Raw genomic sequence first — 21,462 nt, forward strand, 5'->3', positions numbered from 1 at the left:
CACCCAGGTAACATCTATAAACTGCACCATTTAAACTGAGTAACTTTGAGGCAAGAGCACTGAGGCAATTCACGCAGCAGGATTAATTCTTCCCCTCCCATGTGGGGGGGGAGTAATTCTAAAACTATAACTTAAAAAAAAAAAAAAGAAAGAAAAGAAAACCCTTAGTCTATTTCTAGCAATGAAAGAAACAGCCACAAACCAGGCTTCAGTGGTAATGGGTGCAGTTCACAGTCCACACATGAAAGATCCCGAAGTCAACTCTATTCCAGTGTTAGGAGCTACAAAATTTATAATCAACGCTTTAAAATGACAACACGCGGTAAAGAATCCCGAGCCCAGCCCCTCTGCTCTGCTGTGTTTTCAGCTGAACTACGCAGAACTGGGGGTAAACTCAGCAACACCGAGACAGTCGCACACATTGAGGTAAAGAAGAAACCAGAGACGGGCGATTGTCCCCCCCCCGGAGCAACCTGCCCGAGCCCAGCCCCTTCGGAGGGATTTTCACAGCTATTTACAGAGCTACCATCGAGCCCTATGTTTTCCCAAAAAAAAAAAGCAAAAACTACTTTACTGGTTTGCAATGCACCTCCCCACCACCTGCCAATAAAAGCTCTGCACATTTCTCAGACTTCAAAAAAATAAAACAGTACTGATTTCACACAAACTAAAGGCTGAAGAGACCCAGCTGTTCCAAAGAAAAGGCAACAGAAAAGGAAGTTTCATCCAAGTTTTTCGGTTTTCTATCTTGGGAGAAAAAAAACAAACCAGCAGCAGCAGCAATGGATGCCTAGTAGCGCGTTGTTGTTCGCAGCCTAAAAACTGTCACACCTTGAAAAGTCATTTACAAAGCCGGGGGTTAGAGCACGTGTCCCCCCCAGGCCTGAACGCCACCTGAAGGTACTCTGCGCGGTGTCAGTGGTTTGGGTGGCTCCCATCAGTCAGCGATTGCATTACAAATCCCCACGCAATTTTTCTATGTTGGCCTACTATAAAAATAGAGGGGGGGGGGGGAAAGAGGAAAAAAATACCCAAACCCCACTGTAATGAGGGTTTCTGTTAGCTCAGGTCTGGAGTCAAGCAGGTACTGCTAAACAGCCGTGAAAAATGCCAAATTCCCTTCCTGGCTTCCTCTTGTGCACCCAAGTCTCCGCTTCTCGTCCTGATGCAGCACCCAGGTGTGTCAGGGCTGCCGGCAGGACACCCTCACAGCCCCCCCAGGGGTGCCGGCTGGTCCGTGGGGGACAGCACCGCGTCCCCTGAGCGTCCCCACCTTCTCCATACTCTGCCTCGGCTCCCTCCGGCAGGCAAAGGGCTGCACGACGGGCGGCAGCTCCCGCATCCGCCAACCCCAATGTCGGGGGGGGGAGGTCCTCCAAAACATGCCCTGACCCTCTGCCAGCAGCCCACGGGGTTTAACTGCCTGGCCGAGCTCAGCAAAGCTCCCATGGCCAGGGGAACCGGGCACGGCACTGGAGGGAGCGAAGCAGAGCGGCCTCAGAACGAGCAGGTTAAAGACAGAAACCAGTTCCCAACTGCCGAGTCTTACAGGAGTAAGTCGGAGCCAGACGGACGCAGCCCCGGGAGGAAGCCCCCGCCGCGATGGGGATGCTGCGTTTCGGGAGCCACCACCACAGCGATCACTTCTTCTCGAGGAAGGGGCTGAAAAGTCCCCAGTCGAACGCGAGCATGGCCTGGGGATTGGGCCGCTCCTTGGGCTTCTTGAAGTTATCCTTCTCGGTGCGGAGCATCCTCAGCACCTCCACCGGGTCCGTCTTCCCCGTGAACTTCTGCAAGGGCTCCTCCCTGCAAGGAGAGCGGCTCTGCTGTGACCACAGGGGACGGCATGGGGACACCCCTCCCCACCGGGACCCCAGCGCAGACCAGGACGGACAACGGGGGAGTCACATCCTCGTGCCAGGTGGCTGCTGGGGCACGTGGGGCTTGTCTGCGGGTGCCCCGTGCTGGGCAGTGCAGCACCTCATGTCCGGGCCCCCTCCCCTCCCCTGGGGCTTGGATCTCCCACCAGCCAGCGAAGCCATGGGAGAAGGGGTGATGCTGGATGAAAAAGGGGAGCAGAGTTTGGGGGCAGGACCAACCAACCCCCCTTGGATTTGGGGTTGACCCACTGCGGGGCCCTTCGCACCCCCAAGGCACCGGCACTGCTTACGTGACCCGCAGGAAGGGGTTGTAGAGGAACTCCTCCTGCAGCGTGGAGGGCACCGTGGGCAAGTCCTCATCATCCCGCTGCTGCCGAGGAACCAGAGACATCCAAAAACCTGCCGGCACTCGACACCTCCTCTGTCCCCACCCCGGCAGGGACACAGCCACTTACTTTAGCCCACGTGAGTTTGTTCTTCACTATTTCATTCTCCGGTTCCACTTTCAAGGCAAACTTGAGGTTTCGGACAGTGCATTCGTGGCCGCAGAACACCTTCTGCAATGCCAGCAGGAAACACTCAGCATCACACGTGTGTCCGGTGCCGGGTCCGACCCATCCTGGTCCCGCTGTAGCCCCAGTCCCATGGATGGGTGCTGCCTCCCAAGCGGTGCCAGCCTCGAGCCCCCTCTCAATTTTGGGGTCCCTCCCCAGGCTGGGGCTGAGACATGGGGCACTCACCGTCTCCTTCGGCAAAGCCCCCAGGATTTGGGTGAGGTTGATGTACATCTGCTCTGCCGTCCCCTCGAAGAACTTCCCGCAGCCTCCCACGAACAGAGTGTCACCTGTGGGGAAAAGGGTCTGGACACGGAGGGGACCCTGGCCCCGCTCCCAGGGACGGGGTGCCGGGTGGGAGCCCCCACGCGCTGGATTCGCCCTGTGAGCATCAAGCCCAGGGGGGGAGGCAGCGGGGAGGCAGCGTGCCCTGTGACCCCGGTACCCACGGGGTGCACGTCGGCAGGGTGGGATACCTGAGAAAAGAGCCGGAGCATCCGGGGAGCCGTCCTCCCACATGAAGTAGCACATGTGGCCCGAGGTGTGGCAGGGGGTGAAGAGGCACCTCACCCGGATGGCCCCGAACTGCGGGGAGAGAAGATCAGGACCTTGCTGGGGTCCCCCGGCCCTGATGGGCAGCCAGATCAGGTTTCCTGATGGGAACCCAGGTCTGGGTTCCCCCAGACCTCCCCGTGCCCCACGGCATCCCCTGCCCAGGGCTCAGGAGGTCACAGACGAACCAGGGGAGAGCGGTTTGGTTGAGCCCCGGGTTACGCGCATCTTCTCCAATGGCGTTTAGCAGCAGAGCTCCAGGAGAGGGTTGGGTCCCCCAGCGCAATCCCAAACGGGCTGGGAATGGGATGGGGTTTCTCATCCAGTCCAGAGCTCCATCCCACTCCGAATCCATGGTGCCGCATCTACAGCCGCCCCAGGGCACGGGGAGCCCAAGCACAGCCCCAGCCAGGCACCAACCCCATTACCTCCCGGCACGGTGGGACCATGCCGTCACCCAGCACTGCGCCAGCCACAGCCACCCCATGGGGCAGGACCCGTGCGTGGGGACCAAGCCCCAGGGCACTCGTACAGCCACGCACCGTCAGCTCCTGCTCGTGGGTCACCTTGTGAGTCAGGGCCCCGATCCGCTCATCGGCACCGTACACCCGCAGGCCAGGGCAGAGCCTCGCCAGCTCCTCGTTGCCCCTCGCGTGGTCCCTGCACCGGCAGAGGAGGGAATGGACACCCGGTCCCACATGGGGCACGGCTGCCCCCAGCCCCCTGCTCGTGCCAGCGGCACTTACCAGTGGTGGTGGGTGGTGAGGATGGCTCTGAGCACCACCTCCTCCTTCCTGACGATTTCCAGCAACTGAAACAGACCCAGAGCAGAAGAAGTGAGCACACAGAGAAGCGGTGACACACTCCACGACCGCTACAGCCGCACAGCACAGCCCTGAACGGCCGGCACCTGCCGTGCCCGTGCCAGCACAGGATCTGTCCCGTACGGCACCGCGCTGCAGGCGAGAGGCCCAGCGGACCAGGGCAGAGAAAACAGTCAGAAACAACCACTGAGCGATGAGAGGATGAGAGCAGGATGAAGGCTCGGCTCCCTGCAGCCAACCCCGTCGCACAGAGCGGAGCAGGCAGACGGGAACACGCTGCTCCCACGGGGACGGCGGCATTTTATGGCCGGTGCTTTCGCAGCGTAAGCATGGAGGTGCAGCACGGGCTGTGCACGGGGTCACCGCCGCAGCAGGGAGACAGTGGCCGCGCCACCCGTCCCAGCTACAGCGAGGGGCCGTGCAGGGCTGCCAACCCCATTGCTCAGCTTCCAGGAGGCTTTTGATGCCAACTTCAAATTCATCGCTACTAACAAAGCCCCTGGCAGCTCCTGATTACGTTCTTCAAAGAGGAAGGAAACGTCCGTGTCAACAACAAACGCTTAAAAACCGCGACAGCCTTTCTGTGATGTGCCGCAGCTCAGGGTGGCACAAGGGGGGTCCCAGGCAGGGGGACCACGGGCGTCACGCCGGCGAGGGATGATCCCGGCACCTTCCCTCCCTGCCTGCAGCAGCACAGCCGCAGGCTGGCTCCTGGAAAAAAGGACTTTCCAGCCTATTTCAGGTTATTCTCACTTGCTTTGGGGTCTGCACGGCTTCCAGCTCGGGAGGGCTGGGAGGTAACGGTTAGGGCAATGTGGAAATCCCCCCACAGCCCAGGGGTCTAGCACACACATCCACGCTCCGTGGGGGCTGAACAGGGGCCGCCCCCACCAGTGGGATGCTCCACGCACAGACGGATGCACCCGCTGCACGCGAAGACCCCACATGGCAACCCCGCGTGGGGCCACCACCGCGGTCACGTCCCCCAGGTGGGACCCCACAGCCCACCCAGGACATGGCGAGGCTGCGGCCGCTCCGGGGGTGGCAAAACGCCTCTCACCCTCTTGGGGACGGCGGCGTCCACCGCGATGGCATCCCGGGTGCTCTCCTCGATGACCAGGTACATGTAGTTGTCCTCCAGGACAGAAATCACCTTCACCTTCATGGTCCCTCACCAGCGCCGGCCGCGGGACACGGCGCGGGGCGGGGGGGGCGGGACCCGGCCCCACGCAGCAAAACACGGGGGTGGCCCCAGCTCCACGGAGCAAAACGTGGGGGTGGGGAGCGGCCCCGGCCCCGCGCAGCCGCGGGGGGACGACCTGCGGGGGTGCGCGGTGTCCCCTCCCAGCCCCGCCGCGACCTTCGGCGGAGCCCACGCGTGACGCGGCCGCTACCTGCGGGCTCGGCCGCCCGCAGCCCCGGCGCGGCCCCTCCCCGCAGCGGGCGGACGCGTCCCGCCCCCGCCGGTGCGGTGCGGGGCGGGTCACGCTGCGTGGGGCGGGCTGAGAGCCCGCACGGCCCCGCTGCCGTGCCCGGGGGCTTCCCTTATCCCCAGCGCCAAGGCGGCTGCCGGTGGAACCCCCGCCTCGGTGGGGGGCAGAGGGATGAAGCAGCCCCTCGGTATCTCACCGTGGACCCCCGCGTCCACACGCCCACTCGCGGGGCCCCGCGGCTCATCCTTGCGAGGCTGAAGGCGCGGGGGAGCCCGGCGAGGAGGAAGGCTGGGGCACACGGTGTTTGTGTCCCCGTCCCCCCACCACCGGACCCCAAAACTGCAGCCTGGCCCCCACCCTTGGCGGAGTCCAGCCAGGCATCACTGCAGCAAGTCAGGGCCCGGCCTGCAAAAACAGCCGCTTCTCCCACCACCAGCGTGGTAACGTGAGAGGGATGAGGGTCTCCCATCCCTGGGAGGGATGGGGGGTGCCGGCTCCCACCAGGGGTTGGAAACACCAGAGACACAAGATGGTTTGGACGAGACCTGGACACTGGCACTGCTGTTTAGGAGGGAGCTCCCGGGAGGGTCTTGCATGACCATGCCAGAGCTCCAGGCATGGCCTCTGAACAACTCCAAAACACCAAAAAGCTGGGCAAGCAGGATCAGAGCCATGCCCCGGCTCCCGTCCCAGCCCAACATAAGCCCCAGTTCAGGGTCAACCGTGGTCCCCCAAACGCCACTTGTGAAGGAGGGAACGGCGCTTGCAAGCAAGAAACAAGCGCTGAACATACTCCCTTCTTTCGAAGGGAAAATACAGTTGTAACAAGACCTTGAATAAAGCCCCAGAGGGTCCCAAAATGCCACCCGCCCCCCCCCAGGATTAAGCATAAAGTCACTTCCAGTTGGTTGACTTCAATTACTAGTAACAAAAAAAAAAAATAATAATTGTGCGATAAAGAAACCTCCCCTTCTTCCAGAGCACCCCACCGCTGCTCGGTTTACAGCTGTTATTATTTATTTGCTCATTTGTCAAACAGCCATCAGTACAGTCATGCTCCGTTGTAGCAGCACAGCATTCAAGTTAAGGAGGCAGTAAAGTTTCAGGTACCACTTTTCTTTCTGAACTACATAAAATTTACTTTTTTAAAGCAAATAAAGAAACGGTGCTACACCAAATCCTGCTCATACACTGCCATTGAGCGCATTCGTTAGAACAAGAGACCCAAGTTACACCGGTGACACCCAGGTGGTTACGGACTCCATCGTGGCATTACTTACCAACATGCACTGGGGAGAGAGGGAGAAACTGGAACCAAAATTATTTTAATCTTTTGCTAGTTTCAGCCGCAAAGCATTTCTTTGAAAATGTCTTGTACTTGAGCAGATCTGCAGTATGCAGCCGAGACCAAGAAACAAGGAAGAAAATATGATTAGAAGGAAGATGCATAAGAAACACAGATGCCGAGCCCACAAGGCTGGGTCCTACCACCCTTCACTCTCATCCCGCTTCTTTAAAGACACTGAGACGGAGGATGGGAAGTGCAGGAAGGGGGTGACCAACTCACTGAAAATCTGGATTTATTTTCCCCCAAAGTTTATCCCATTCATGCACGTCGACACACTATTCTCTGTGAGAAAAACAGCCCGAGGGGAAGCTCCCTCCCTGCAGTTTTCAAGCCGGCTGCAGACTGGGGTCATACAGCACAATTCTGAGAACAGAGATGGCTTTTAAGCCCCATGGACTAACCAAGAAAAAGAAACACTCCACGCTAATGTGGTTTCTCAGGGGGTCTGAGATCTGAGCCCTGTTTAATCTGGCAATATGCGGACACCCTCATCATTTAGAACATCACTGCTGCGGCCTTTCCAGCAGAGAGGCTGGCCCAGGCAGTGGCTGCAGGGTGGGAGATCAGGCCCAGCAGCATCTGCTGTAAGCCAGGCCCCTAAGCTGGAGTCGCCCGGGCTCACGGGCCCAGCGCGGCTGCTGCCAGCGCTCCCCACAACAGCTGCTCTCTCGCTGGGGAACAGCGCCCAGCTAAGAAATGCTCGTTTGCCACATTACTCACGGCAAGGTACAAAGCAGCTGCTCTGGCTATCGGCAGCAAGGCATCTGTTGGAGGAGTCTCATCGCTGCTCAGCTGTTAGACACACAGTTAGTCACTAGGTAAGTGGTTTCTTCTCGGGGTTTTGAACGAGCCAACAAATCCCTTCTTCATTTGTGTGGTACTAATACAAGTAACATACAGATCACACTTAAGAGCAGTAAGCAGCTACATGCAAACAGGCTTAAGAGTGAAAGGGTAGGTATAAGCAACAGTGCAAACTCTAAGCCAGCACGCTGCTGGGAAAAGTTACTGCAGTCCACGAGAAGGAATGTCAGAGAGAAGAGGAAAGCTGGAGAGTCCACGTGTGCCATTCCCCAGTACCCTGCGTATGTCACAAACTAAGCCCGGAACTGGCAGTGGCAGAGGAGGTCTGTCACGGAGAACCAGTTTCAGTGGAGCCAGAAGCAACAGACTCAAAGGTTTAAGCAGCAGCAGTTCAGATTTTCAGCTGGCAATGTAGTCACTGCATTTTGTCTCTGTTTTAAATGAAGACATCTTGGGCCCTAGTCCCAGTGTCTGCATTTGCATCTGGCTCCTACAAAAATAACAGGAGTTCTTTCCTAGACCTCAAGGTTTGACCCTTCCCCACCCCAGACTCTAAGCCACGTACCAACACTTGTAAAATGATCTGCATGTGACACATGTGACAGTTTGAGAGCCAGCAACAGAAGGATAAATATTCTTCATCGTAATATAAATATGCTGTAGAAGATCTCAACAAGGGCAAAGTGCTTTTTTTTCTTAATTAAAACAAAATAAAAACCTAAATATGACTTTCTCAACCACAACAGAAGGTTCAACTCCTAAAACATCTGAATAATCTAAATTACACTTAAACTGACATTAAAGTGATCCAGGCAGAGTGCTCAGTCCTTTGGGACTCGGAAGTTATCCTTCTCTTTTCTGATGGCCCCCATTGTTCGGACGGGGTCGGTCTCCCCAGCGTGCTGCTGAACCGCCTTCTCCCTGCCAGGAGGGAATACCAGGGACAGTAAATGCAGAGACTGCAAGATAAAATCTCATCTATGAAGTCACTACTATCACGTTTCTCCTGCATGAAGGGAAAACGTTGCACTTAGAGATCACAGACTCAGGGCTTTGGCACAGGCTTATCAGCTCCCCTGGTTTAAACGCTCATTGGCAAGAGGAAATTGCAAACACTCTTATGCCTTGAACAGCATCTTTTGCTGTGAGTGTCTGCCAAGCTCTGCTTGATGAAGGAACGTAATTACACAATGAAGCTTGTTCTGTCTCTTGAGTCAGGGTTTTCAGCACTGGCAGAGACGCTCACCACAACCCTTCAAATTTCACTGTAGCAAGCTGCTGCCAGGACAGCGAGTATATTTTAAGGAGGGTCTTGAGGGCATCAGAACAGGAATATGTGAGCCAGGAGAGCAAATCCCACTTATGGCTCTTTCTTTAGAGACCTCCTCCTTCCCACATCCCCCCCCTTCAAACACAAGGACCATTCCCACACCCACATCTCCATACCTCACTCGCATGAAGGGGTTGTACGTAAACTCTTCTGCAATGGTGGAGGGTATGGTTGGCTCACCGCTGTCATACTTTGCCTGTAATAAGGGAGAGATTTCTGCTTAATGAAGAATGTTTTGGTGAACAAGAAACATCCTGTATATTAACCGTGCGGGGTTAGAGCTGCGCCTAACTGCCTGAGCTCCTCCTCACGCCAAGCCCTTCCCAGGGCCATGCAAACAGCCAGACAGACAAGCACTGAGGTACACACAGAGAAAGCTGGGACAGTGCTGACCCTCCCAGACAGACATGGACGTCAGCCTGTAATTATACCAAGAAGTTTCCAGGGAGGGTCACATCTCCACCAGCCAGTAAACTGTCTTCTCTGGGCCACACACAAACCCTATTCCCGAACACATTACTCCCCTGGACGAACAACATACTGCAGCTCCTGGATCTTAACTCCCTTCCCTCGGCCTCTCTTTCTCCTCAACGTGGCCTCCTCTCCTCTAACTCCTCAGAGAGGCTCTGCCTCCATGAAAGTATCAAGCCTAGGGAAAGGATGAACCTGCTTACCTTGGCCCAGGCAAGCTTTTCCTGGATATTGACATTATTGGGTTCAACATGTCGAGCAAACTTGAGGTTGTTGATCGTGTATTCGTGACCGCAGTAAACTCTCTAGGAAAAGAAATGGAAGAGTGATACCAGGTAACTCTGACGGTAGAAAGGTGGAGTGCCAGGTACCATCATCAATGTTACGGTACAGCAGGAACAACAGAGTCAACCCTCCAGGACGCACGACACTCTCCACCGGAGATACGCACAGGAGAAGTGCCAGGAGTTTTCAGACAGTACTATCTGCCAATTTAACGGCAAGCCTGATGAAAGAGCCCAGGCAGCCCAGCTCGCCAGCCTTTGTTTTAATAAGCAGACCCTACTCTTTCCCCACAAAGCACAAACATTTTTGGGGTAGGCATTTCCTTCCCAGAGGACTCCAGCTATTCAGCATCAAAGACAATTCCTGATGCAATCATTCATTCCTTCAACACCATGAGAAATTCTCTCTTTGAACAGTATTATTAGGAAGACAGTTTTCTTTGATGTCTATACCAGTTTCTGGTTGGTTAAATTAACAAAAGGAAAGGGCCATACCGTTTGGGGGTCCAAGCTGCCCAAAATCTCAATCAGCGCTCTGTACATTTCCTCTGGCGTTCCCTCGAAGAATTTCCCACAACCAGCCACAAACAGCGTGTCCCCTGTAAGGGAGGTGTGACACGGCATCAGGACCTGAAAGACTCCTCACACCAAAGCATCAGCACACGGTCCCCGAGGGCTCAGTCCTGCCATTGCTGTCCTTGCTGCAGCTCACCCAAAGGCACAGGGAGAGCCAGGCTGTACTTGCTGCCCCACATGGGCTCAGTGATACATAAACCCACACAGCAAACGCAACTTCTAATGCGGGAAACCCCACAGCCTTGCCAGGCAAACCATGCCAGCACTTCCCTGTCTGTGGGTAGTCTGCTGTCCCCTCTTTTCCTCTCTAGAGTGGACAAGGAACACTTATTCTCTTTGCTATGAAGCTGAACAAAGATGAGTCGCCTCTGCATTTTCTACCCAGTGCTCCCTAAAAATCTTGCTTAAGCCATTACTTCTTCCATGCAGCGGCTTGTGCAAGCTCTAGAGAATGCCCGTCGGGAGAGGGATGACGTGGCAGCCTGGGGAGACTGTGCACAGTCTCAGGGAAGGGGGAACCCTACTCTCCAAAACAGGATCCAGAAGCTGGCTACCAGAGACAGAGCCCTCTCCTACTCCCCGATTTTCTCTTCTCTCAGTTTTGTTACAGACATGAGTACAGATATATGGAAAAGCAACAGGTTTTGGAATCAGCCACAGTTTGGCCTGAGACAGTAAACCAACAGCTCTTGTTTCAAGGAAGAAAATGCTACGTGTAGGACTCATCCAGGGCTCGCTCTTGATGTTGCTTGCAGGGTGTCCAGCAATGGTTTACAAACCCAGAGCGGTTTCACCAGTTCCACCTATAACTACTACTTGGTAAGGGGGCAAGATGTGGATGCTAACCAGCTGCACTGGCAGTAAGGAATGGATGCACATCCAGAGTCAGGAGCACACAGGCAGAGGGGTAGCTTATTTCTTTGCAACACAGACTGCCGGCAAGGTAACCTCCCAACTCCTCACCTGTAAAAACAGCAGGTGGCTCGGAGCTATTTGGCTTAGTCACATAATAACAGATGTGTCCAGAAGTGTGACACGGCGTACAGAGGCATTTCACATTAAGAGATCCCACCTGAGAAGAAGGCAGAAGACTAGAGCTTAAGCTACTGTTTGCTAGCATTTGTACGGTTAGAAAAGAATTGCAGCTATTACATTGGTCTAGTAGTCCTACAGACAAATTCTCACATAGCCGGGCAGTAAACATCAGCTCTGCTCCTGGGAGAGTCCAGCAAGAGAGGTTTATGGCAGGAACTTGGAAAGGAGCTGTTTCCTCCTAGCAGGTGTTGCGACAAAGAGAAACGCCAGATTCTTTCATTTACATGCAGAGTGACTCGGCGTCTGGTTGGCAGCAAGAGCAAACAGATCCAGAGCAACACAAAATCCTAAACAAAGTTAATCAAGTGTAAAAAGCTCCAAACAAAAATGAAGCTGAAAGGGAAGAAGCGGATGACACTTACAAAAAGGGAAGGATTAAACACATTTATGAGGCCAAGCGGATGTTTCCCCCACAGCCCTAATTTGCACACCTTCCCATGTCTTTCTGTACTCCCTTCTTTACTGCTGCCCCCCAAAAGTGCACCTCAAGACTAGCAATGACATTCATGCCAGCCTGCACATTTCACAGCAGTTTATGTCATCTGCCAGCTCGTCTGTAAACAAACAGGTAGGTTCCAATAAGTTTTGCTGCATCAGCTCTGGAAAAGCAATGCAGGCAGCTAGCACTGCTGGCCCAGTTCCTCTTCACCCTGTATTCCAGCCTTCGTTCAGAGGGCCACTTGAGTTTGTTCAGTGCTAACGAGGCTCTAAGCAGAGCACAAGCCCTGTCCTTTTTTCTGACCATCCCAGTTAAGGTAGCTGTCAAGGAGCACATGGACACCCAGCGTGCCCCAGGCAATGCAGGTGTCTGAGCCATGCCAATGTTCTCATCAATGAAGTATCACCGGTCAAAACAAGACAGAGGAGATATGGTTCACAGGGCTGGAAAAGGGCAAAAGGTGTACTTAAAACTATCAACTACATCCAAGAGATGTTAAAAGGTAAAAGAGCTGTGACCACAGTATTAACTCAAGTGGGACCACACTGGTCGAGCTCTACAGCTGTGACACAAACAGGAGATGCCCTCAGCCAAATCCTGCAGCTCACTCCCTTTACCTTGAGTGATGTAAGGTGAGACACTTTCTGTGTCAGTGCTCCGACTCTGCTGTCTCCCCCGTATACACGCAACCCCGTCTCCATCTTTACAAGCTTCTCATTTCCTCCAGCATGGTCCCTGAAAGGTCACAGAAATGGATTTGGGTAGGGATGAAATTTATCATAACTCATATTGCAATGGTGACCTCCAGGTCATCATTTCTGATCAACTATTCTCCCAGTATCTAACACTGTCCTCATATCAAAGGACATGCCACATCAACATGCGTGGATATTTCTCCAGTAACCAGGGTGGTGAGAGAGGGGAACAACCCCTTGCAAGTCCATACCTAGTTGGGAAACACCAGCCTTAGGGGCTCACAGTCAACTCTCCAGTAACTAGGACAGGAAGAGACTGGGACAACTGGGATATGTGTAATTCAGTGTCCCACAAGACACAGTGGAGCAGGCACACAGATATCCACACAGCTCAGCATTTGCTTGCAGCGCTGGTCCTGCCAGATCAGGGCTGGCTCTCCAACCACAGAGGTGGCTCCACCATGACCCATGGGAGAGGTTACTCAGGTTCAGTACTGCACAGTTGCAAAACATTCATTGTTAGGTCCCTGGCAGAGTTAATCTGCAACACAGGTAATCCTCCCACAAGTGCTGACTGCGAGCAATATGCCTTACAGATATGTCCCAGCACCACAGTGCGAGTGTGCTCCCTCCCACACTCCACAGCTACCTTCACACACATTTATTTCACCCTCCACCCAGAATTCATCAGCACTTTAAAGGTTAAGGGCACCGACACACAGAGCTTGCAGTCTAGGCAATGCATCCGTTCACAGCAAGCCCAAGGGAACACTCCCTGAGCTCTGATCCTTCTCCTCACACCTAAGCTCCTGCTTAGAGAAGACCAATTTGATCCAGAAAAGCAACAATTCTTGGCTGCTTGTGTTTAAGCAGAGGGAAGAGGAATCCTACTACAGCAGATAGTTACCAGTGATGATGTGTGGTCAGGACAGTCGTCAGCTTCACGCCGTGCTTTTTGACTGCATCCAAAACCTGCAGGCACAGGGCACAGCAAGAGCATTACAACTCACATGAAATGACTTAATAACACCTGGCATAACCTGGACACAACTGCTCTAAGGTTTGAGAGTGACACACCAACAACTCCACAGAGCTCATCCCTCTCTGAGCTGTAGTTACAGATCAGGACGTGAGGTCTCTGATCCAGTTAGCCATGACTAAGCCCTCAGTCCCATTTCCTCTTTTCTATCCTACATCAAAAGAAGGGCAAAAAACAAAGTCAGGTCAATAACCTTGAAGTCAGGGACAAGTTGACTGAGCCCAGAAGCAGACTGCCTGTGAAGCCCTGTCCGTACTTATGCATGGCCAGTATTTCCTGCCTTTCCCCCATGCCTGAATCAGCACGTGACTAATTCTGTCGTGGATGTGGCAACCTGGAAGGATCTCCCAGACCGGCAGCAGTGAGCACCCTGCTCACAGGAGCAGCAGACAGCATTACCTTCTGGGGCTGCACAGGATCAACTATTGCAGCCTCCTTCGTTTCCTCATCTATGAGGAGGTACATGTAGTTGTCTGTGAGGGCTGGAAGTAATTCCACCTTCATGTCGGCTTGTGTGAACGTCTTAGACTTCCTCCGCTCGTGTTCTGTGTGCAGGAAGACAGCTCGCAGCTGTGCTGGACCTGGGGACGCCAGAACAGTCAAACCGCAGGTTAGCCCAGGGAGGGGAACAAGTGGGACGGAGCACAGCAGGTCCCCCAGCCCACAGCCCCAGAGAAGGAAGGGTATGGACAGCCCAACCTGCCTCCTTCAGAGGAAGAGGAGAGAGGCCACCACAGCACAAAGCCTTAGTGCCTGGCTGTGTCACCTTGTGTCCCACAGCACAGGAGGCTCTTGGTGCCCTACAGCTGCACCAAAGAGGGACGAGACACTTTGCTCCCAGAGATGTGCTCGTGCAGGGAAAGCGCTGTACCTCAACTGGAGAGAAGATTTCCAGGGGCAGGAAAGAAGAGCGGAGAGGAAACAGCTGGACAAAGGTCAGTCTGGCACAGTGACTTTGCAAAAAAAGTACAAAAGGCCATGTTACAGCCAAAAGACAAAAAAGCAGGGATTAAAAAAAATAAAAAAGGAAAAACACAGAAATACACACACTGCTACAACAGAAATATCTGGCTCATTACTTGGGGAAATCACATCCTGCATGGAGAGAGGACAGGCTCAGCAAGGCTCGGCTGGCCAGGTACCAGGGACACACTGTGTGCGGGTTTCTTGCTCATGGGCTACCTTGATGCAACAGTAGTGCTTCTCTGTTTGCTTTCGGTTAAATGTTTAATCAGATTCAAGAAGTAAATCTAATTCCACATGCAAATAATCTGAGCTCCAGTGTTCAACTCACAGATATGCAGTTCTTAAAGAAACAACCAAGCCCTAAGAGGCTCTGCCATAAAAAAAAGACCCAAGCAAACAAAACAAAACAAAAACCACAAAGAGGACAAAGTCTTCCATTGCTGGGGCCCTGCAACACGGGGCTGGGTCCATACACATGCAGGGAAAGAGGCATCAATCTCTGCAAGTCAGAAATCAGTTGTCCTCACGCTCAAGGCCCTCGCACACCACTGAAGGTGACTGAGTTGGTCTGAACTGTGCTGGCTCAGTCCCTGTTTCATTTTGCACCACAGACTCTCTCCCTAAGGCTCCCAACACTCAGTGCTTGGTCACCTTCATCAGTGCCAATGGGAGGGGTCACCAGGTTCGTAATCAACCTGCCCCACTCTCCCAAAACAGGTCAGTCCTGCCCACCCCTGATAAGAGCCTGCTTTGGAGATAAGAGGCCCCACAGACTGGCTGCAGCCAACAGGAACAGCCCCCCTGCAGCTCCACAGACCAACGGGACCAAGAAGGCTGCGAAACCAAGACCCAGGTTCTGACCGGGGCACGCAGACAGCTGCTGCAAACCCAGCGCCAGGGCAGCGGGAGCTCTAAGGCCCCTCTGCTACAACTGTCCTGCCCAGAACTTTTTCTTCTCCTACTTCCACCATCTCATTTGCTTAAGACAGAAGGGAGATAAGGAGGGGAGATGGTAGTAAAATTAAACACAGTGCTGCAAAGAAAACCCCAAGGCACGACAGTGTAGGCATGCACTGGGTATTTGGTGGTAAGGGCACACAGTATTGAGAAAAGCATCCGTACCTGCTGAGCGTTCCTCTGGAACAGAAGAATCCTTTCAAAAAAAAGAACAAAACAAAACAAAAACCCCTTACTATTCCTTGATAGGAAAAAATAAATAAAAATCAATTCCTCTCTAACTGCTCCCTAACATGAAGCACTTTTTCAATGCTATCAGTCACAAGAGCTATATATGCTGCACGTTTGTTAGCATGCTAGACACTAACTAGAAGAAAAAAAAACCAAAAACAAACAAAAGAAAACACAACCTTAACTTCAAGTCAAAGGAATTATTTACATACTTAAAATGTTTTCTTCCTATGAACCATTTCTAACCTTGGCCATGATCCCAAAGCCTCTTTGCATGTTTAATTCACAATTCTTGCAAAACAACAAACAAGCTACACCGCAGAAGGAAACGTTTTCTAAAATGTAATTTAAACAAAGGAATGCGAAAACATCCACAAAATATGAAACTAATACTGAATTCCCATCTGCAACTAAGCGGCACCTTTCCAGCCTGCCTGCTCGGCGAGCAGACCGGCAGCGCTCCCACGCACGCCCGGCACTGCTCCTACAAGAAGGGTGTTCTCAGACCCAATTCTGCTCACGGGAGCTCCCCAAGCGATACAGAACCTCTACCCTGGCGCAGGACTAACGCAGATTGTTTCAGGATCACTGTAACACACGCAGGTCTGCTCCAAAATGCCCAGTGACTTCATTTTCACTCAGTTTTGTAATGCATCCCTCCTGACTTCATGCCTGAAGCAGAGAGGACTGGCGAGGGCAGAACACCAGCAGCTTTTGAATCACACGCTTCAGCTTTCTGGGACAGTTTATTAGTGCAGCTTGAGTCGTCAAAAGGAAAGGGTTTGCAGATGGGAAGTGTTATCACATAAATGCATACATGCTAGAGACTGAAGGCAAGCAGGCAGTAGCACAGTGTAAAAAGTAGGTTCCCTCAGAAAAGGGGTGCTTCATACATTTTCTCTTTAGCATTTTATTTTACTCTTTTTCTTACAGAAGAGTGTCAAATTCCTACTTCAAACATGGCTGTCACTCAAAAATGACTGTACACACATAGCCAGATGAACATCCCTGCCTTGACTCAGAAGAAGAAACACTACATTCACTCTTTACATACTCTGCACGCAGATATTTTTTGGATACCCAGAGAGTTTGTGGCTCCACACAATACCAAGCCAGCTGGTCCACAAACCCAGGGCAACTCCCACTCCCGCTTGACTTGCCCACCTGGCACACGCTGCCGGCGGCACAGCCATGCGCAGCCAGTGTGGACAGGACACACACCCACCTACTGGTGTAGCAAAGCCTGTATGGAAGGTGCAGCACCCACCCTGCCACCTGGGGAACTCAGGAGCTGGTAGTAACTCGGTTTGACATACTTGTTCCTATCAGGGTTTCCAAGTCTGGCAGTTAACTCCAACGGACCCTTGGTTGTTAAAGCCAGGTCTTAAAATTGCAGTGATGCAAAAGGCCTCTAATAAGACTTCCCAGAGATGCTGTGAAGCTAAAGCCCAAGCTGTCGTCTAAGGAGATACTTTCAGAATTTAGGCCCTAAATTTAAATGCAGAGCTTACGCAGTTTTGGTTTTGTTTTTTGTTTACATTGCAAATACAGTCTACCACCCCTCAAATCCAGTTTAAATGCTAGCCCCTGTCCCCCAAGCCCCGCTTGCAGAGCAATAACCAGCGCTTTGGCAGCCCAGAAACTCCCCAGGAGCCTCCCAGATGGGTTGTCGATGTGAAAAGCCACCGACAGAGCCAGGCTCCAGCTGAGCAGATACTGACCTACTTGGGGCTGTGAGTCAGCTTAAAAACCTCGGCGCACCCCTGAGCCGGGAAACGAAAAGAGAAAAACCACCATCAAACTTCCAAGCTGCCAGACGGGCTGAACCCCGCCGCCACCCCCAGGGTCGGCCACCCACGGCCGGGTGCCCGCAGCCGCCCGGCTCCCTGCCGGTCCCGGCTCCCTGCGGGGGCACAGCACCCCCCTCCCAGCCCCGGGTCCCTGCTGCACAGGGGGCACCGCACGCCGCCCCCGGCCCGCTCCCAGCTGCAAGGAGGTCACTACGCAGACCCCAGCCCTGCTGCAAGGGGACATCCCCACCGCGCCCCACGCCACGGCCCTGCTGCCCGGGGACGCGGCCCGGTCCCCCGCGGCCCGGCCCAGCGGCAGAGGAGGGCGCTGCCCGTCCCCGCAGCTCCTACCGGGGTGCAGCCCCGGCGCCGGGCGAGCCGCGCCGCCCGCTCCACGTACCGGCTCGGAGCAGGGCCCCAGCTCCCAGGACGGCCAGGGCGGTGCCGAGGCCCCGCCAGCCCCCGCCGAGCATGGTGCGGCACGCCCCGCCCGGTGCCCAGGCCCGGCCCGGTTTACCTTTGCTCCCCGCCCTGCGGCCGGCCCCGGGGAGGCGGGCGGCGGCGGCCGGCAGGGCCCGGCCCCTGCCCCGGGCCCGGCCCGGCGTGCGGCGGGGGCGGTGCTGCGCCCGCCCGGCCCCCTCCTTCCCACCCCGCCGCTCTCGGCACGCCCGGGCCTAACGATTTGCGAACCCGGGTAAGGAGGCGGGGGGCCGGCGGCTGCGCCGGGCAATCCGCAGCGGGTAGGGAGCGGGAGGGAGGCAGGAAGGAGGGGCGGCGGCGGCAGAGCGGCTCCGGGCCCGGCAAGGACGCCCCAAGGGCGCCCGCCGTCCCCGGGGAAGAAGACCCGGCGCTGCCATGGCCTCCTCCAAGCCCTTGGCCCGCTTCTGGGAGTGGGGCAGGAACATCATCTGCGTGGGGCGCAACTACGCCGAGCACGCCAAGGAGATGGGGAGCGCGCTGCCCCGGGAGCCCCTCTTCTTCCTCAAGCCTTCCTCGGCCTACGTGCGCGAAGGCTCACCCATCCTCCGGCCCTACTACTGCAACAACCTGCACCACGAAGTGGAGCTGGGGGTGGTGATTGGGAAGAGAGCCCAGGCCGTCTCCCAGGAGGCTGCCATGGAGCACGTGGCGGGCTACGCTCTCTGCTTGGACATGACGGCCAGGGACACCCAGGAGGAGTGCAAAAAGAAAGGTCTGCCCTGGACCTTGGCCAAGGGCTTTGGTTCATCATGCCCGGTCAGTGACTTTGTGCCCAAGGAGAAGGTACCAGACCCTCACAAGCTCAAGATCTGGCTCAAGGTGAACGGAAAGCTGAGGCAGGAGGGGGAGACCTCCTCGATGATCTTCTCCATCCCTTACCTGATCAGCTACATCAGCGAAATATTCACCCTGGAAGAAGGGGACTTGATTCTGACAGGGTCTCCCAAAGGAGTTGGGTCTGTGCAGGCCAACGATGAGATAGAGGCTGGGATAAGCGACATCCTCTCCATGCGGTTTAAGGTGGCGCAGCAAACACGAGGATCCTAACCAGGAGCTGGGCTGGGACCCTGTCTGCATTGGAAGAGACTCTTTTGGGAACATCTGGTGAACAAAGAGACGCACAAGCTCTCCTGTTAAACACTTCCCTGGCCCTAGTGTCTAATGGACTGTCATGCATCAAAGGCATGTAACCCATGAGCTCGAAAGGCATCTGACTAAAACAGCCCTGTTTCCATGGAGGCTTCAGCCTCCTGTGAGGCCATGAACCTGGAGTCCAAGCCAGCTTGGGGCAGATGGTTAATACCCAAACCGTACCTTGGAACTGTTGATGGAGACGGTGTGCCGGACAGCTGGGGAGGGGAGCTGGGCTGGCTGCCACTGTGTGTGCTCTTCTGTTCTGCTGATTCTTTGAGCTTTGCCAGTGTATTGCCTTAAAATAAAAATTAAAAAACTAAACCATTAAAATGGTGATGTAGGAGATAAAGCTCACCCATGCTATGTAAAATCAAAGATATGTGTGTAGCAGTAAATCAAGAATTACAGCTTCAGAAAGAATTTCTCTCCTTGGGGTGTTCTACAGTAGAAAGATGTTTGCTTTTTCGATTAGTTTCACGACTCCTCCGTGCGTTTTTCAAATGTACGAATTAAATGAGGATTGCTTTCCCTCCCACTCCAAGGGGCGTAATGCAGCAGGAAGTGTGCCAGATGCTTGGCAGATTTTTTTCCTAAACTGAGCTTTAAATATGCTTCTAAAAGTAAAATCATAAAAAAGATCAAGAATAAAGCAGCTCATTGGTAAAGATCACCAGTAAACTTGTCTTTACTTTTACTGATTTAAATATATTTTTAATAAAAATCTAACTGCAGCAATTGCCATTACTTACACAATGTACTGCAACAGTTGGAGGTTTTGACTATTTCCAGCTGTTAAAAAGCCGTGCTGTGTGACTTTTCCCGTTTCCAAACTCCAGCTGATCTAACACTCTCTACCACTTTGCATGACAGCAAGTTCTCTTTCAATTCAAGGGAGTGACAAAGTTGTAAAATATAATTTAAAAAACCCTCCCCCCCAAACATCAAAACTTACTGTTTCAAAGGTTGCACAGAACTGCCTAATTTCTAACAAAAACAGATGGATTTTTTTTTTTTTTTTTTACATACGTGCAAGCACCAAAGTTAAAGGCTTCCATTTTTTGGAGCCAGATCTTAATAACCACTAGGAAAAGTTTTATTTTAAAAAGTGCCTTTGGAGAGTCTTACGGAGAAAATTACTGTAGCCCAAAGACAGGCACCTCTGTGAAAGAGCAGCATGGTCCAGGATACTGCAAATCGTATGGTAAAGAGAAAGCAGAACATGTTGCAGGAGGAAAACAGACATTTTTCTATCAACTTGCTTCTCCAGCTGCATGCATCTGCAGCACACCACTGTGCACCCGTACACCACCTGCGCTGGGTACCAGCCCTGCAAATATGCACACGTTTCATTCCACTGTATTTTGACTTGACATAAACCACGTGTAAAAGTTCTTTGTATGATGAGGCCTAAATGCTGTGGACATAATTCAGATTTCACCTAGAGGAAGCCCAAAGAACTGAGGCCAACTGAAACAAGCATTCAGCCATTGCACCTGAACAGAACCAGCCCCTGGCTCGTAGAAGTCAAAATGCTCCTTGATTTAAGCCTGCCTGTCAGCAGGGAAGCTGCGATCTCAATTTGTTGCAACCCCACGAGCTGGGCCGGGCAGAGAAGTCAGGCCAACAGAGCCGGGCTGAGCAGGGAAGTTAGGGTGAGTAATTCTGAAAGAGGAAAGATTAAATTCACTTTCTGTACTGTTTCCATTCCTTCGTGCCTGTCAAACATTACCATCTATGGCAACAGCAACAATGCATCATTTGTAGTTTGGTCTTCAGCACTGTGTGCTGATTGCTGAGCTAAGTTGTGATTAAACTTAATGGAAACATTCACTTCAACATTTTCCAGCCATAATAGCTAATACTCTGAAGTTGATTATTGCTGCAACAGGAGAGACACAGTGTCCCAACACTGGCAACATTTTTTTGTGCAGTTAGTCCATTGTTCCCACTCACATGAATAGGGAGATGCAATCTCGGGAGTACTGCTTGTCAAAATTCACTGTTTCTGTAGCTTCCTTTCTTGCTTTAGCAGGTAGGTAGTGAACCAGGGGTGATCCCAGTTCCAAAAGGCGTTCTAGCCTAACAAATACTTTGCAAGAGAAGTGGCATCTTCCCACCACTTGAAATAGGCCAACTCCCAATATGCTCAGTAGCAAAGACAACAGCTGCAGGGGAAGCTAAGGACAAAAATAGATTTTAAAATAGGAAAAAATATATGAAGAAGGGGAAAATGTACATACCTAGGTTCTTTATGTTCAGCTAACGGCAACTATCCTGGTGAAAAAGAGGCCTTTCTTCTCTGCTGCTTACAGTCTTAGCTTGATTGGTTGTTTGTGAGAGGTCTCCGGTAATTGATTACTCCGTTCTAATAAGACTCAGTCTGCCCTAGAGAAAAGCAGCCTTGCAAACATCATGGCTATCATCAAGCCTCTGCAGTTGCCAGAAGTTCCGTGTTTGGATTCACCAACGTACACCACAAACCCAGGCAGTATTTCAAATGGGTCTTTATTTTTTGAATAACACAAAAGTAGCAGGGCAGTTGAAAACACAGAAGCTCAAGAGATCTGTCTTATACTATTT

General features: G+C 53.1%; 3 protein-coding genes across 14 annotated transcripts; 1 reads left to right on the forward strand and 2 right to left on the reverse strand.

Annotated features, from left to right (window-relative positions):
- Nucleotides 1-257: 257 nt before the first annotated feature.
- LOC128914001 (hydroxyacylglutathione hydrolase-like protein) lies at nt 258-5,215 on the reverse strand. 3 transcript variants are annotated; one of them, XM_054212508.1, is made up of 8 exons: nt 4,871-5,215; nt 3,733-3,797; nt 3,553-3,646; nt 2,911-3,019; nt 2,621-2,724; nt 2,336-2,437; nt 2,171-2,250; nt 258-1,806 (listed from the first exon to the last, which is right to left on the reverse strand). In XM_054212508.1, exons 1-8 carry the CDS (start codon nt 4,973-4,975, stop codon nt 1,641-1,643), a joined length of 825 nt encoding a protein of 274 aa, XP_054068483.1. In that variant the 5' UTR covers nt 4,976-5,215; the 3' UTR covers nt 258-1,640. The 3 variants fall into 3 exon arrangements, with proteins under 3 accessions (XP_054068483.1, XP_054068482.1, XP_054068484.1); XM_054212507.1 differs by having other exon boundaries at nt 3,529-3,646; nt 4,871-5,212; XM_054212509.1 differs by lacking the exon at nt 2,171-2,250 and having other exon boundaries at nt 3,529-3,646; nt 4,871-5,214.
- Nucleotides 5,216-6,238: 1,023 nt separating this feature from the next.
- LOC128913999 (hydroxyacylglutathione hydrolase, mitochondrial) lies at nt 6,239-17,886 on the reverse strand. 10 transcript variants are annotated; one of them, XM_054212500.1, is made up of 12 exons: nt 17,669-17,795; nt 17,200-17,241; nt 15,413-15,443; nt 14,196-14,277; nt 13,724-13,905; nt 13,193-13,257; nt 12,208-12,325; nt 11,020-11,128; nt 9,976-10,079; nt 9,400-9,501; nt 8,842-8,921; nt 6,239-8,316 (listed from the first exon to the last, which is right to left on the reverse strand). In XM_054212500.1, the coding sequence occupies exons 5-12, from the start codon at nt 13,826-13,828 to the stop codon at nt 8,217-8,219; spliced, it is 783 nt and encodes a 260-aa protein (XP_054068475.1). In that variant the 5' UTR covers nt 13,829-13,905; nt 14,196-14,277; nt 15,413-15,443; nt 17,200-17,241; nt 17,669-17,795; the 3' UTR covers nt 6,239-8,216. The 10 variants fall into 10 exon arrangements, with proteins under 10 accessions (XP_054068475.1, XP_054068473.1, XP_054068476.1 ...); XM_054212498.1 differs by lacking the exon at nt 14,196-14,277; XM_054212501.1 differs by lacking the exons at nt 14,196-14,277; nt 15,413-15,443 and having other exon boundaries at nt 17,786-17,801.
- On the forward strand, nt 17,864-19,560 carry FAHD1 (fumarylacetoacetate hydrolase domain containing 1). The gene has a single exon (XM_054212510.1). The coding sequence runs from the start codon at nt 18,124-18,126 to the stop codon at nt 18,793-18,795; it is 672 nt and encodes a 223-aa protein (XP_054068485.1). The 5' UTR covers nt 17,864-18,123; the 3' UTR covers nt 18,796-19,560.
- Nucleotides 19,561-21,462: the final 1,902 nt, after the last annotated feature.

Source organism: Rissa tridactyla, chromosome 8, assembly GCF_028500815.1.
Source record: "Rissa tridactyla isolate bRisTri1 chromosome 8, bRisTri1.patW.cur.20221130, whole genome shotgun sequence".
Taxonomy (NCBI): domain Eukaryota; kingdom Metazoa; phylum Chordata; class Aves; order Charadriiformes; family Laridae; genus Rissa; species Rissa tridactyla.

Bases quoted from the DNA above. Each gene is read 5' to 3' on its own strand.
- FAHD1 (XM_054212510.1), top strand. From the start codon at position 18,124: ATGGCCTCCTCCAAGCCCTTGGCCCGCTTCTGGGAGTGGGGCAGGAAC.
- LOC128914001 (XM_054212507.1), bottom strand. From the start codon at position 4,975: ATGAAGGTGAAGGTGATTTCTGTCCTGGAGGACAACTACATGTACCTG. The intron at 3,020-3,528 runs GTGCGTGGCTGT...CTCTCCCCGCAG, and splicing joins CCCACGAGCAGGAGCTGACG to TTCGGGGCCATCCGGGTGAG. The intron at 1,807-2,170 runs GTAAGCAGTGCC...CTCTCCTTGCAG, and splicing joins AACCCCTTCCTGCGGGTCAC to GGAGGAGCCCTTGCAGAAGT.
- LOC128913999 (XM_054212496.1), bottom strand. From the start codon at position 17,741: ATGCTCGGCGGGGGCTGGCGGGGCCTCGGCACCGCCCTGGCCGTCCTG. The intron at 13,906-17,668 runs GTACGTGGAGCG...TGGCGTCCCCAG, and splicing joins TGGGGCCCTGCTCCGAGCCG to GTCCAGCACAGCTGCGAGCT. The intron at 8,317-8,841 runs GTATGGAGATGT...CCCTCCTGGCAG, and splicing joins AACCCCTTCATGCGAGTGAG to GGAGAAGGCGGTTCAGCAGC.